This window comes from Diabrotica undecimpunctata, chromosome 9 (assembly GCF_040954645.1).
Source record: "Diabrotica undecimpunctata isolate CICGRU chromosome 9, icDiaUnde3, whole genome shotgun sequence".
Lineage (NCBI taxonomy): Eukaryota > Metazoa > Arthropoda > Insecta > Coleoptera > Chrysomelidae > Diabrotica > Diabrotica undecimpunctata.
Genome location: NC_092811.1, coordinates 20,569,475 through 20,583,152, shown reverse-complemented (window position 1 = coordinate 20,583,152; position 13,678 = coordinate 20,569,475). Strand labels below are relative to the sequence as shown.

Here is a 13,678-nt window from a genome sequence, read left to right as displayed (position 1 = left end):
CGCATATAAATCTAAGATTTGTCCTTGTTTGAAACTTTTCACGTCTAAATGCTCCATGTTTTTGAGACAGTACAGAAAAAAAGTTTAAAAATAAATTTCACTTATTTTTTGACAAGTTAACGTACCTTCTCGAATGCACACACAAAACAGTTAAACAGTTTCTACAAACTGCAAAACTGCTATAGATATACGCACTCGTATAACAATTAGTAGATACTATTATCAGGAAAATTCTAAATGGGTATTTAATTACAACAATACCGAAATTTCTACACGGTTAAACCATTTCTACAAACGCCCATTAATCAGTAAGCTATTCTACGAATTCTACGACTTTCACTTCGGAGATCATTATCGAAATAGAAAATATTAATCAATTACAAAAATTTTGTTGTTAGTAAAAAAATTCTTCTAATAATTATATTTAATCTGACTCATTCATATCGGCAAATCAGATATATTAAACATTTTAAAGTAGAAGACATCAACATGATATTGCCAATATTTATGAGTTGCAAGGATTTTATTGTAAAATAGTTCATTCAATTATATGAAATCAACTTAAAAATATCAGTCACAAAATCATAGCATGTGATTAGTGTTTTAGGTTAAATCTTCGTATTTTGTGCTAAGGTATCTCCAGTTACTATATGGATAACTGTTAATGAAACACCCTGTATAAATAATACTAAAATATAAATGATGTATCCTCGATATATTTTTGACTTATCTACTAATCGTGGCATTTTCTTTCTATTTATTTCAATTTTATTCAAAAGGTCTCCAAACATCCATTTTTGTAAATGAAGGGCTCGGGTGTAAAAAATGGTATGTGACATTTTTTTAAATGTTAAAGGAGACACTCTAAAGGAGAAAGTTTCAAAAATCTTGTGTAAGAAATATATACTCAAATTAAGGCAAATTTGAGACTGAAAATGCAATAACACAATTCGAAAGTACAGTAACAAATTTGTGTGCACTGGATTTTTTTGAAAGATATTACAAGAATTTTTGAATAAAACATGCAGTAGATACCATTGTTTGCATTATTTTATTTAAAAGCAAGTTACATAAACAATAAAAGTTTTTTGAAGTCTATGAAATATATCATTAACTAAAAAATATTTCAGAACTTAAAATTCAAGCATTGGATTTAACACGTAAATTGGTATACTAGTCATGATGTACTGAGGTTATCCATTGTAGGCATGATAGCATATGTTCAAGTTTTCCAGACTCAATGGGAAACTGAGCTTCATATTTCCTTTCTAGTTTGTTGAGAAACTGTTCTTTAAATCGAAGCGGTCTGCCTCTTTTTTTAATTGAGACACTAGTAAAATGGCCACTATACGAGTTCGATAACTCTATCTTATCAAGATGTTCAGCTGAAAATCTTATTCTAACAGCATTTCGGATACTCATCTGATGATTGTCGGATGATTTTGGCTGTTGGAAATAATTCCTCATATCAGAAATTTTTGAAAAGTCTTCCTGTTTCATACGATATACTAGGTGTTTGGAATGGCGTTTTTTTGTGAAGTAAGTAAAACTGCTTCCCATTCCTTTGGAGAATAAACATATTGGCAGTGAGCTTTAATATATTTTTCCATTGGGGCAAAATCTCGATCTGAAGGAAGCATTGTATGCCCAACTTGAGGAAACACATGAATAATTTCTTTGAAACGGCCTTCTGATACTAGACGAATCCAAACCGAGGCAAGTGTCCAATTCTTATTTTGTCCACTGCAGTTGTCAGAAATGGCAATAAGTTTGGAACCTTTTATATCATAGGATGAAAAATGTTTAATTATACAGCTTCCAATCTCGTCAGCTCCTCTGCCAGCTGTTGCCTCATCTCACATCTAAAAATACACCTGGGAGGAATACAAACTATGGATGCTGAAATTGTAACAAAACAACTTCTTTTTGTAAAAGGTTGGCCCTGTCGATAATTTAGGAGTTGGCAGAGCCTACTGAAGATCGAATGTTATAGCATAAATTCCATCAGATGTTGAGGCTTCCAGAGTAGCTTCTTTTATGGCTGCAATTTTTGTTTAAATTTTAACTCTTGTATAGCGCCTTTATCAGTTTTTGAAGCGGCATTCTTAAGAGCGACGTTTATGCTGTCACAAACACCGCAGGTATCTGTTTGTGGGTTTTTAAACTTAATATTAAATTCTTCTGTAAATATACGTCTAAATTTGTCTGAAGATACAAATTTTCTGACTTGTCGTATGCATTCTTACTTGTAAACATCATAAAACATCTCTACAGTATATTCTAATGTCATGAAATACGTGTTAGGATTATCTTGACGAGAGTAGTGGCTCTCGTACTTAGATAATGATTCAATGAAAGACCTGACAAAATCCATTTGTTGATCAGTATATTTTCTTTTATGATTTTTGTGTGAACCCCTAGCATCCATCTTTGGAGTTGATAAACCAGTTTACATAGATTTTACTACATTCTTGACTCTTCGTCTATTGGTTTGTAACCCATGTATGTTTAAGAATGCCTTCCTACAAATTTGTAATTTACCAGTCATAGAGGACCTCATGTATTACATCACGGTGTGACTTCGCCTTGAAGATGTATTTTTAGTAGTACTACGAGCTTTAAGTTTTAGCTCTATGCAGCCAAATATACCTATATACATTTTGAATATTAAAGTTGCCCAATTTCTAAAATTTCTCAAAAATGTTTTTCACTTCATCTTCGGATAAAAGTGTAAACATTTATTTCTACAACAGCAGTCTGGTCCTATAGACTTTTCTTTTTGTACCATTCCCTTACCACGATAGCTGAGATATCTTTCGCCACTATTTCTTTTATTTTTTTCCTTGGTTTGTTTTTTATTTCCACGTTTACGTTTTCGTCCTTTATTTTCAGTGTTTGTAACTTCAGTTATTTGTCGTGTCAAATTTTCCTCATTTATATCCTGGTCAGACGATGTTGATGGAATTTTACATGCTATTTTAGATTTCTGCAAGAAAAAAGAAAATATAAATCTATGTGTACATAGAACTACCATGCAAATAACCAAATAATAACAACTTAAAATAACAACTTACCATTGTTTACATGCAGTGTAGTTTATTCGATAATATGTCAAATTTCACACCTTTATTGGCCCATTGTCATCGTTAGGCATATATTCCGGGTCTTTATCTGAATCATAAAACTCGTTGTAACTATTTGTTAGCAAAGTTTCGCTTAAAACATTTTTATTTTTGGCAAGAAAACATTGATCCTGCTGATCGTTAGACGCCATGTTTTACACATACCATTATTTACGCAAATTCGCTGTCACTTAGCTGCCATTTGCAGCTTATTTACAGCGCCATCTTTTAAACTAGTAACGAAATATTAACAGATTCCTGTTTAGAACTGCATATACTATTGTTTTCATGCAAAAACTTAATGTCGACAATTTTGTCACATACCATTATTTACACCCGAGCCCTTCAAATATGACAACAAGAGATGTAAGAAATTTTCTATTCGTCAAATACAACAATGCTCAACAACTGATAAGGATAGAAGTAATATTTTACTCCAGAAATAGCCGAAGTTTGTAAAAATTTAATATAATTAAAGTAATATTAATACCCCGACTTTATTATCAATTTTAAACGAAATAAAATAAATTTTGCCATTATTGCCATTTTTTACTAGGGTAAGCAAAAAGTTGAATATTAAAGTCGTCTATTTTCATTTATTCTATTCAAGTCATCATACTAGGATCTCAACAAACTTTTAAAATATTTGAAATCATAATTATGATCCTTATCAATTGTTAAGCACTATATTACGACGACGTCCGAATATTTTCTGGAACAATCATTAGGGCAAATCAGTGAATGTTAGTGCAAAATTGCAAGTGCTCCGTGTGCAAGGGAGTGTTAAGTTCGAATGTTGAGGCCGACGATGAACTAGCAACGCTGCAGCGTTTTCTTCCATTTGATTAACATTGTCCGTAAGAGCCAACGTTGAAATCTACTGGTGAATCCGAGTTTAGACGGAAAAAAATCAACTGTTCACTTGTGCCTCTGTCCACATGTGCCTCCCCTTCCCCTACTATTTTTTATAATACAGTATACTCCCTCTATAACGAACACGGTTATTACGAGGTTTCGCTTATAACGAGGTACATTGGATGTCCCGTGAAATTTCTATTGAACTATAACCCTCTATAGCGAGGCAAATTTGGTTATACCGAGAGAAAATAAGATCGAAAAACGTGTTTTTTTACGTTTTTGGCCCGGCTATGGCTATAAATAAATACCCTTTTTAACTACCACCCGCAATAAACTATATTGTGTTGTTGGAAATTTATAATTTATGATTCAAAAGTGTTAGTGTAGGGGGTTGACCATTCGCACCTAATAATAAGATGGTCTTAATAAACAAGATGTGGATGTTTAAACGTTGTAAGAAACTTTATCCAAAGACAAACAGCATACAACTGTTTCACGTTTCCAATCTTTAGAAAATATGATAGATAGAATGATAATGGACAATTTAAAGCAGTCAAAAATGACAGACTTCTTCCAATTGCAGAAGAAATAGTTTATGTTATCCTTGATAATATGTTATCCTTTATACAGATTTACAGAATACAGAGATTGTGTGTTTTAACGTACATCATTGATAATAAAAGTAAACAACTCTGTTTTGTTTTAATGTATTTCATTGACAATAAAAGTAAACAACTTTTTTCAAAAACGTCATTCAAACAATATTTAGCATCTTATATTGCTCCGAATGGCTTCACTATAGGAAGGTAATGGTTTAGAAAACTACATATTCATATATATGCACAGAATTATTGTTGTTTAATATAACGAGATCGGCTTATAACGAAGTAATGAGTCTGCCATTTCAGTTCTCGTTATAGAGGGAGTCTACTGTATTTATTATTTATTATTCCTACTTCTTGATTAATAGTTTGGTTTGTTTTAATTTTTAGGTTGACGCCAGTGATGAAAAATCTTCTAACTATTTACGATATGTCAACTGTGCCCGAAACGTTTCTGAACAAAATTTAATAGGCTTTCAGTACCAAGGACAATTATATTACAGAACTTCGAAAATGATTTCAAAGGGAGAAGAATTGTTGGTATACTACGGACCGAGTTATGCCAAACAACTGGGAATAGACACTAAAAAATATTTTGAACCTCCAGAGGAAAAATCTCAACCAATATTTTTTACATGCCAATATTGTTATATAGGATTGAGTACTGAATATTATCGAAATAGTCATGAATTGAGATGCAAATTTCATCCAAAAAGATTAATTGTGTATGATACGAGTTTTGTGTGTCAATATTGTAAATATAATTTAACGACCAAAGAAGTTTTAGATTCTCATGAGAAGTATTGTCCTAAAAGGAAACAAATGTAAGTTGGTTTTAGTTTATTACATGATTTTTTTAAATTTTAAAGAACTTACATGTATATTGTTATTATAAAAAAATGTTAATAATTCAGTAATAAGCACACGTAGAATTTCATTAACCTGTATATTCGCTTCGTGCAGCTGAACAAGTATCGCCCTCTTTATAAATAAGATTCACACCATTCAAAACATTTATAAATATGCAGTAATAAAATCAAAAATTTGTTATTAATCGTAAATATTATCTGTATATTATTTATTTATATATAAATACTGTTATGGTAGTATTTGTGTATTACATATAGATTTGTTGACAGTTCAAAATAAGTTGCATTTATATAATATAAACATTTTACTAGCTTATTGTGAATATTTTTTGAACAATATTATACCAATTTATATAATTACAAACTAATATCAGTAATTATTTCAATATTGATTTTTAAAGATCCAAATTTTAACCTCACTTTTGCAATTTATTGTAAATGCAGATTTACTGGTTTAAAGATATAAATTATATTTATATATAACGTTTTATAAAACTAGTTAATAGGTTGTTACAATATATGGAATTTAATTTACAATAATCATTATATAAAAGTTTCTTTATATATAAATTAGATCTTATAGCTGCAATCCACGGCTCAGATGCAAGAGAATCAGTAAAATTGTCGACAAAAATCGGTAGATTTCAAAAATAAAACAAACACTTCTAGAAAACAATTTTATTAATGGTAAAATTGGAAAAAAAAAAATCAAAATACAATTGAAACAAATTAAAATATTACAAAAAGGAGATTAAATTTTGATATCGAATACATACAATAAAAAAGAGTATTTGGGCCTTTTAATGTTTATTTGTTCACTCACTATCACTACTAGAACTGGACATTTTTTAACACAGTTTTAATTGTATGAAAGAAATCGTAATTGTAAACTGCAATACACAATGCACAAAAACAAATAATACATCTTCATAAACACTTCTATTTATAACTTTATGCATGTAAATCCCTGAATGCTATTCTATACTTTATTTGAATGATTATATGAAATGAATTATATGGATGATATGATTATTTGAAACTTTTAACCACGAAAAGTGCGTAAATGTATAATGTGTTGCATAAAAATAAATCGGGTGCCGGTAGAAGTTATACTTCTATAATTCGCCGTTACAAATTTATATAGGAGTCAATCTGCACACTCATTACATATGTAATGCTATAGGTAAGAGAGAGCAGAAAGAGAAACAAAGTTAGGTATATAGGTATATGGTGCATTGTTTGCTGTATATAAACAATATTTGACCTGTAATAGGAGTATAGTAAATGAAGGATTGAATCAATATTTTAATGAAAATATATATTTTTATTTTCATATATGTATAAAATGAGTTGAATGCAAAAATTTTTTTACACATACTCTGTAGTAAAATTCATTGTTTATTTTGTTATTAATATAAAAATACACTGCAACATAATTTAATATAATAACACAATACACATTAAAATGTAATATTCATAAGTATTTACAAATAACAATATACATAACTTACTAACGCATTTGTTTAATTTACCATGATAATAATATTTATAAAAAAATAATAATATTAATAAATATTAAATATATTTACAAAATGAATATTTGTATTCTCGAGAGAGAAAGAGAGAGAAAATATATCTTCTATCTCTCTCTTACCTATATCTTACATAAAATATATAATGATTTTGCCGATTCACTCCCGTACAAATTTCCAACGTCGAACGCGCATATAGAAGTATAAATTCAAAAAATGTTTGTGGAAGATAAAAATAAAAAACCAACAACTCCGATTATGTTGTAAATTTTCATTGTATTTTAAAATTTAGCATTTTTGCGTATATTTCATATATTTAATAAGATTAACGTGAGGTTTTTAAATATTTTAAAAATAAAAAAGAAAATTCATATTGGGATTCGAACTCACATATATCAGCGTATGAACCAAACACGTAAAAAATTTGCCAATTAGACATAACACTAACGTATTTCAAAATTGACAGTTCTCAGTCATACAGTGATTTATTGAGATTATTATTTTGAAATCTAATAATAAAATAATTATGAATATTTAATAAATAATACAACATATCACATAAAGAATAATATTAATATAGATTATATTATTTATATATATATATATATATATATATATATATATATATATATATATATATATATATAGTATATATATATATATATATATATATATATATATATATATAATATATATATTTTTATTCTCGAGAGAAAATATATCTTCTGTCTCTCTCTTACTCATATCTTACATATTTAAAGATTTCACCGATTTACTCCCGTGCAAATTTCCAACGTCGAGCACGCGTACAGAAGTATAACTTAAAAATAGTGATCTGCTGACCTGTCCACAGACCACTAGTGATCTGTGGACCTGTCCAGACAAAACGGTACTCGGTACTGCGATTTCTAGGAAATTAGCTAAAAGGTCAGTCTAGCAATCTCGCTCGCGCACGCGTGCAACTAGTGACAACAGTTCATCAGTAGCGTAACACGCATTAATTTTCTTTAGATCCCAAAATTTAGGGATTTTATTTTGTAAAACTAATTCGACAGTCAGGGGGAAAATTTCCATTTATGGAAAATTTCAAGTCCCGGTAGAGAGCTAAAACATATATGTGATATATTTTTTATTATTTTTATACTGTTTCTAATAGTCTAATGCAACTTCCGATTCATACCTATACTTGTTTTGTTCGATTTGAAAAATTCGACCCACCCTACTGTCTCAGTCTCGTCTTGTTCTTGTATTTGGGCAATATTAGTGTATAGATTCTTGGTAAATCGATTTTTTTGCGTTTTTACCCCCTTGCGAGGGGAGGGGGTAAAAGTGGTAAACATTTTTTCATCTTTTGTTGGACCCCAAAATTAATATTCTACGCAAAATTCAGCTTGTTCGTATGATTTTTAGTGGTCAATTCTCTGACGACTGGACTAAATATAAATTATTTGTTTTAGAAACTGTGAAGGCGAAGAAGACAATACAATAACATGTGACAAAATCGTTATTAAGAAAAAATGTGAATTTGCAAAAAGAAAGGCTATTTCCATGAATAACAACAAGGAAAATGAGGAATTGGAGACAAAAAAGAAGAACAATAACAATAGTTTAAAATATTTATGTTCAATATGCAAAAAATACTTTTCTAGGAGATATGTTTTGGATAATCATTATTTACGGATACATCCGAATGAAACAATTGAAGTACTTTCAAAAGTATATGCTTGTACAAGTTGTTCGTACAAAACTACAATGTCATCTGATTTAAATCGTCATAAATGCTCTAATGGAATAGACACTAGAATAAGCTATGGCTGTAGCCATTGTGAATTTGTTACTAAATATAAAGAGAGTTTAGTTAAACATTTAAGATTACATAACAGTAAAAAACCTTTTGCTTGTTTGGCATGTAACAAAGGGTTTAATCGAAAACATGAATTAGACAATCACATATTAAAAAAACATAATGATAACGTAATTTTAATGAAATCAATAACTGTAAAAATTTGGTTGTGTTGTTTTTGTAATTACAGAACCACATTTAAAACAAATTATGACAGTCATCTGTTAAAGCACTCTCAAGAAACTCCTCACTTTTGTTGCGAATGTAAAAAAGGATTTAAACAAAATGTGCAATTACAATCACATATTTTGAGTCGTCATTCAAGTAACGAATCATTAACGAAAATGGTAACCCGTAAAATTTATACTTGCGAAATATGTAAATATAGAAGTCTATTCATAAATAATTTTAAAATACATTTAGAAACTCATTTGAAATAAAACAAAAACTTTTTCAATTATTAGCTATACCACAATTATTGTAAAAGTGATTTTGAATTAATAAAATTTTGAACCTCCAGAGGAATATTTATATTGTTATATAGACAAATATTGTTATATAGACCTTAGTAGCGAATATTATTGAAACAGTCATTTATTTAGATGTAAATTTCATCCAAAAAGATTAATTGTTTATGACACGAGTTTTGTATGCAAGTATTGTAACTATAATTTAACGACCAAACAAGTTTTAGATTCTCATGAGAAGCGTTACCCTAAGAGAAAACAAACGTAAGTTAGTTTTTGGTTATTAAGGCCCATTCACATTAGGCGTTCAGGTCACGCTCCGCTCAAGTTCCGCTCACGATCAAGAATTTCGGTATACTATTCAATTTGGCGGGACTCAGAGAATAGGCACAGTTTTTTGCATATATAAATTTGTTTAACATGTTTAAAGATTTTTCTAACAGTGATTTGGCTGCCGTTGCTTTATGTTTGGATGAAGAAGAGCTTCAGTCAACCAATAAACAGCCAAGAATATGGGTGCACAATATTTTAAAAACAAGGAAAACAGAAGGGGAGTTTTTTACTCTGTATAAAGGTCTCTGTGATGATGAAACTAAATTTTTTCAGTACTTTCGAGTGACAAAACATAAATTTTATTAGATTTTGAGTAAAAGTTCGGTCGACTTGAGAAAACAGAATACCACCTTTAGGGAGGCTATTACTCCAGTAGAGAAGTTAGCTGTATGCTTAAGGTTAGTAAAAACTGTACCACATAAGTATGTGATTTTTTATTAAAAAAAAAAAGTATTTGCAAAGAAATTATAACTTAAAAGTACACAGTCTACAAAATAAATATAAATGTTTTAATCTTAATATAAAAGTAAGTATTAAACAAATTAACAAAAAAAAATTAAAAACTACCGTCTGGTGAAAAATGTTCATATGATGATGCGGTGGAAGGAGGTCTTGATTGGATAGGTGTAGGTGTCGAGAAAACTTGAGGAGGTGTATGCAGCAGAGCAGCTCTATCCATTTGGTCACTAAAGCCAGAATTGCGAAAAGTTCCAGAACCAGGAAGCGGGTGACACGAAAAGTGTTGTTGATACGATTGTGCATTAACGTTAGTAGCAACAATGTATTTGTTTTCAATATCTGCGACAGTATTAAATATTGTTCTTTTGACAAGCTGATAATCAGCTGGTGAAAAAGTACGCACTGTTGCTTTAATAATGTCGAAAAACAAATCTATGTGGTCCTTCTTTGTGTTTTGTTGCTCTTCATGTTCTTCTTCTTTTTACTGAGAATATATTGCATTAGTGCTGCACTTGCGCTTTCTGTTGAAGATCGAGCTTTTTTCTGTGTCAACTTTTTGTTTTTGATGCCTGACGAAATGTTTGGTACTGAAACTGGCGTAGTAGAAAAAATTTGTGAGGTACTCTGTTCTGCTTCCCCATTTCCTCCTTCATTTCCGTCTTGTATCGATAAAGCTTCCGCATTATTATTAGAGGTGTTCTCTGCAATATCGATTATTGTAGATACGCGTTCCTTGTCACATATGTGGTAACAAAAATGCCAGTTCCTCTTCATACCTTCATTGCTTTCTTTTAGTCGCGGCTTGACCCGTTTTTGTTTCACGGAGCTTGGAAATTTTTCTATATTGAGAGCGCAACGATTCCCATCTTTGTTTACATTCCTCCGCTAAAATAAATGAAAAATATTAGTACACTTATTTTGTTTATTGTGTTGCAAGGTTTTTTAAATAATAAAGTTTTTACATCAAGGGGGATTCAAACTCACGGCCTTTGCTTATCGAGTACTAATACATACATATATCGTATATAGTAACAAAACTAACGAAGCTTTTGCTCGAGTGGCTGAAATACACTCATGTCTTCGATAGTGCGGTTAGTTACTGCATTACACTTGATATACAAAGGTCGAGGGTTTGAATCCCACTGGAGGCATAAACGTTTTAACAAAAAATTGTCTGTACGCCTCAAAAAAATATTTTTTTTAAATTTTGTTTTAGATTTTTGTCAACAGGAGATTCCTTCAGAACCATTGCATTTAGTTACCGTCTTGGCCACTCTACCACACAAGAAATAGTGACAGAAGTATGTAAAAGCATTATAAAAAATCTACTATAAGAATGTATGCCAATACCGACAGAAGCACGCTGGAAAGAAATAGTAAACGAGTTTTGGAATTTGTGGAATTTTCCCAATTGTCTGGGAGCGTTGGATGGTAAACATGTGGAAATTGTAGCACCTGCAAATAGTGGATCACATTTTTTTAATTATAAACGTACCTTTTCGGTCATGCTACTAGGACTAGTGGACGCACATTACAAGTTCATTGCAGTAGACATTGGTTCCTACGGTAAGAATAGTGACGGAGGAATATTTGCTAGCTCAAAACTGGGAAGAGCTCTAGAGCAGGGAACGATTCATATTCCTGAAGAAACAGTATTTCCTGGAACAGCTATTATGGCACCGTACGTAATAATTGGCGATTCTGCTTTTCCTTTGAAAACAAATCTTATGAGACCATACCCAGAACCGCAAGCCAATAACGATAGCAAGAAACGAATTTTCAATTACCGGCTATGTCGTTCTCGTCGTGTTGTAGAAAACGCTTTTGGAATTTTGGCTCAAAAGTTTCGCATATATATCAGAAAATTAAATTCCAAACCTGGAAATGTAGAAAATATCATTTTGACTACATGTATTTTATATAATTTTTTGCGAGAAGATGCTGTTTTACAACCTGGGGATTCAAACGAATTATTTGTACCTCAAGAGGGACGGACTCAGTTTTTGTCATTGCCGAGACAAGGAGGGAATGCTCATGAAAGTGCGTTTCTCGTCCGAGAAACATTCAAAAACTTTTTTAACTCTGATGTTGGGAGTGTCCCATGGCAAATTCATAAATAGTTATCAAAACTAGTTTTAATTATTATTTCTAACAATTTTATGCACTTATAACCTAAATTAAAAATATACAGTCAATGCTTACCTGTTTTATTTAATTTAATGGCAATTTCCTTCCATCTTTTATTTTTATGTACCGTATCAAAATACAGTCTATCTCCCTGGTTGAACAATTCCTTACAGCAGCGCACCAATTCAATCAACTGTTCGTCATCCATCGAGCTGCGAAAATCGTACCTTCACCTGACTGTTACTAATTCACACTACACTGCCGCTCCGCTCCACTCAGATCAAGTCACGATCAAACTATTCTCCTGGAGAATCGCCGCGGTCAAAAGAGCGGGACGGAACGTGAGCGTTGTGTTTATTGTGAATAGCACCACAATAGCACCATTTAAGATGCGTGTAAGAATACTTGACCGAACCTTGAGCTGAGCGTGATCGGAGCGTGATCGGAGCGTGACCTGAGCTATAATGGGAATCGGCCTTTATTACATGTCGTATATATTTAATAATTGCACATAGATAAAAAAGAACGGGTTTACCACGTCAGTAATAGAATTAACTATAAAAAGGGGACTAACATTGTATATAGCATGAAAAAGATAAAATAAGTATAAACGATGAACACCTTCGATGATATACAGAGTAATTCACGACGAGCTTACACTATCTACATATCGGAAACTACTTACACGATATTTATAAAAATTGGTTTAACCATTCAAATGAATGTTTTGTGTAACAAAATCATTGAATGACATGAAAAAAGGTTTTAATTTTCTTTTGATATTTACTTTATGATTTTGAGTGTAGCCATTAATGACTCCTTGGGCTCTTACTGAAATAAAAACTAAGATTAACTTTTCTTCAATTTATTTTTTTCCATAGCTAATATTAAAGTGTTGCTATAACAACTGTTTTGACTAGATATAGTATCACTTTAACCGCAAGAGTAGATAAAGTGACACTTTAACAGCAAGAGTAGATAAAATGATTTAACTTTTTGTTATTCAATAAAATTTACAAATTCAAACACATTAAGGATTAAAAACAACTAAAATTTTACAATTAACATTATTAGAAATATCTATTTTTGGAGCATCACAACTTGTACTCGTTTGCTTAAACACTTGATACGAGGTACTGGATTAATTTTCTGGTCCGCCAAGTATACACTTGGATACAGCAATCTTATTGCTTATTGACTCTTCTATGTAAGATTCTGCAACAGATGACGATTTCCATTCACTTAAACGTTTAACTTTTACTAGATCAGCTCCAGAATTTGCGAACATAGTAGCTGAAGAACGACGGAAACAATGCCCCGTGTAAATTTCTGAATTTGCGAGTTTCAAAAAATCTGCAATCTTCTTGGGAATATTATATATAGTGTTAATCCCCACCGGTTGAGTAGTGCACTTTTGCTGTCGGTAATTTACAAAAAACTTACTGTGAGGTACGTTTTTGGGGCGC

At 31.0% G+C, this 13,678-nt stretch overlaps 2 protein-coding genes across 2 annotated transcripts; both read left to right on the top strand.

The window, feature by feature from the left end:
* Positions 1–4,745: 4,745 nt before the first annotated feature.
* Positions 4,746–9,266, top strand: LOC140450460 (zinc finger protein 639-like). The gene is made up of 3 exons (XM_072544104.1): positions 4,746–4,786; positions 4,973–5,406; positions 8,441–9,266. The coding sequence occupies exons 2-3, from the start codon at positions 5,096–5,098 to the stop codon at positions 9,264–9,266; spliced, it is 1,137 nt and encodes a 378-aa protein (XP_072400205.1). The 5' UTR covers positions 4,746–4,786; positions 4,973–5,095.
* Positions 9,267–11,590: 2,324 nt separating this feature from the next.
* Positions 11,591–12,205, top strand: LOC140450459 (uncharacterized). Its single transcript, XM_072544102.1, has one exon. The coding sequence runs from the start codon at positions 11,591–11,593 to the stop codon at positions 12,203–12,205; it is 615 nt and encodes a 204-aa protein (XP_072400203.1).
* The last annotated feature ends 1,473 nt before the right edge of the window (positions 12,206–13,678 follow it).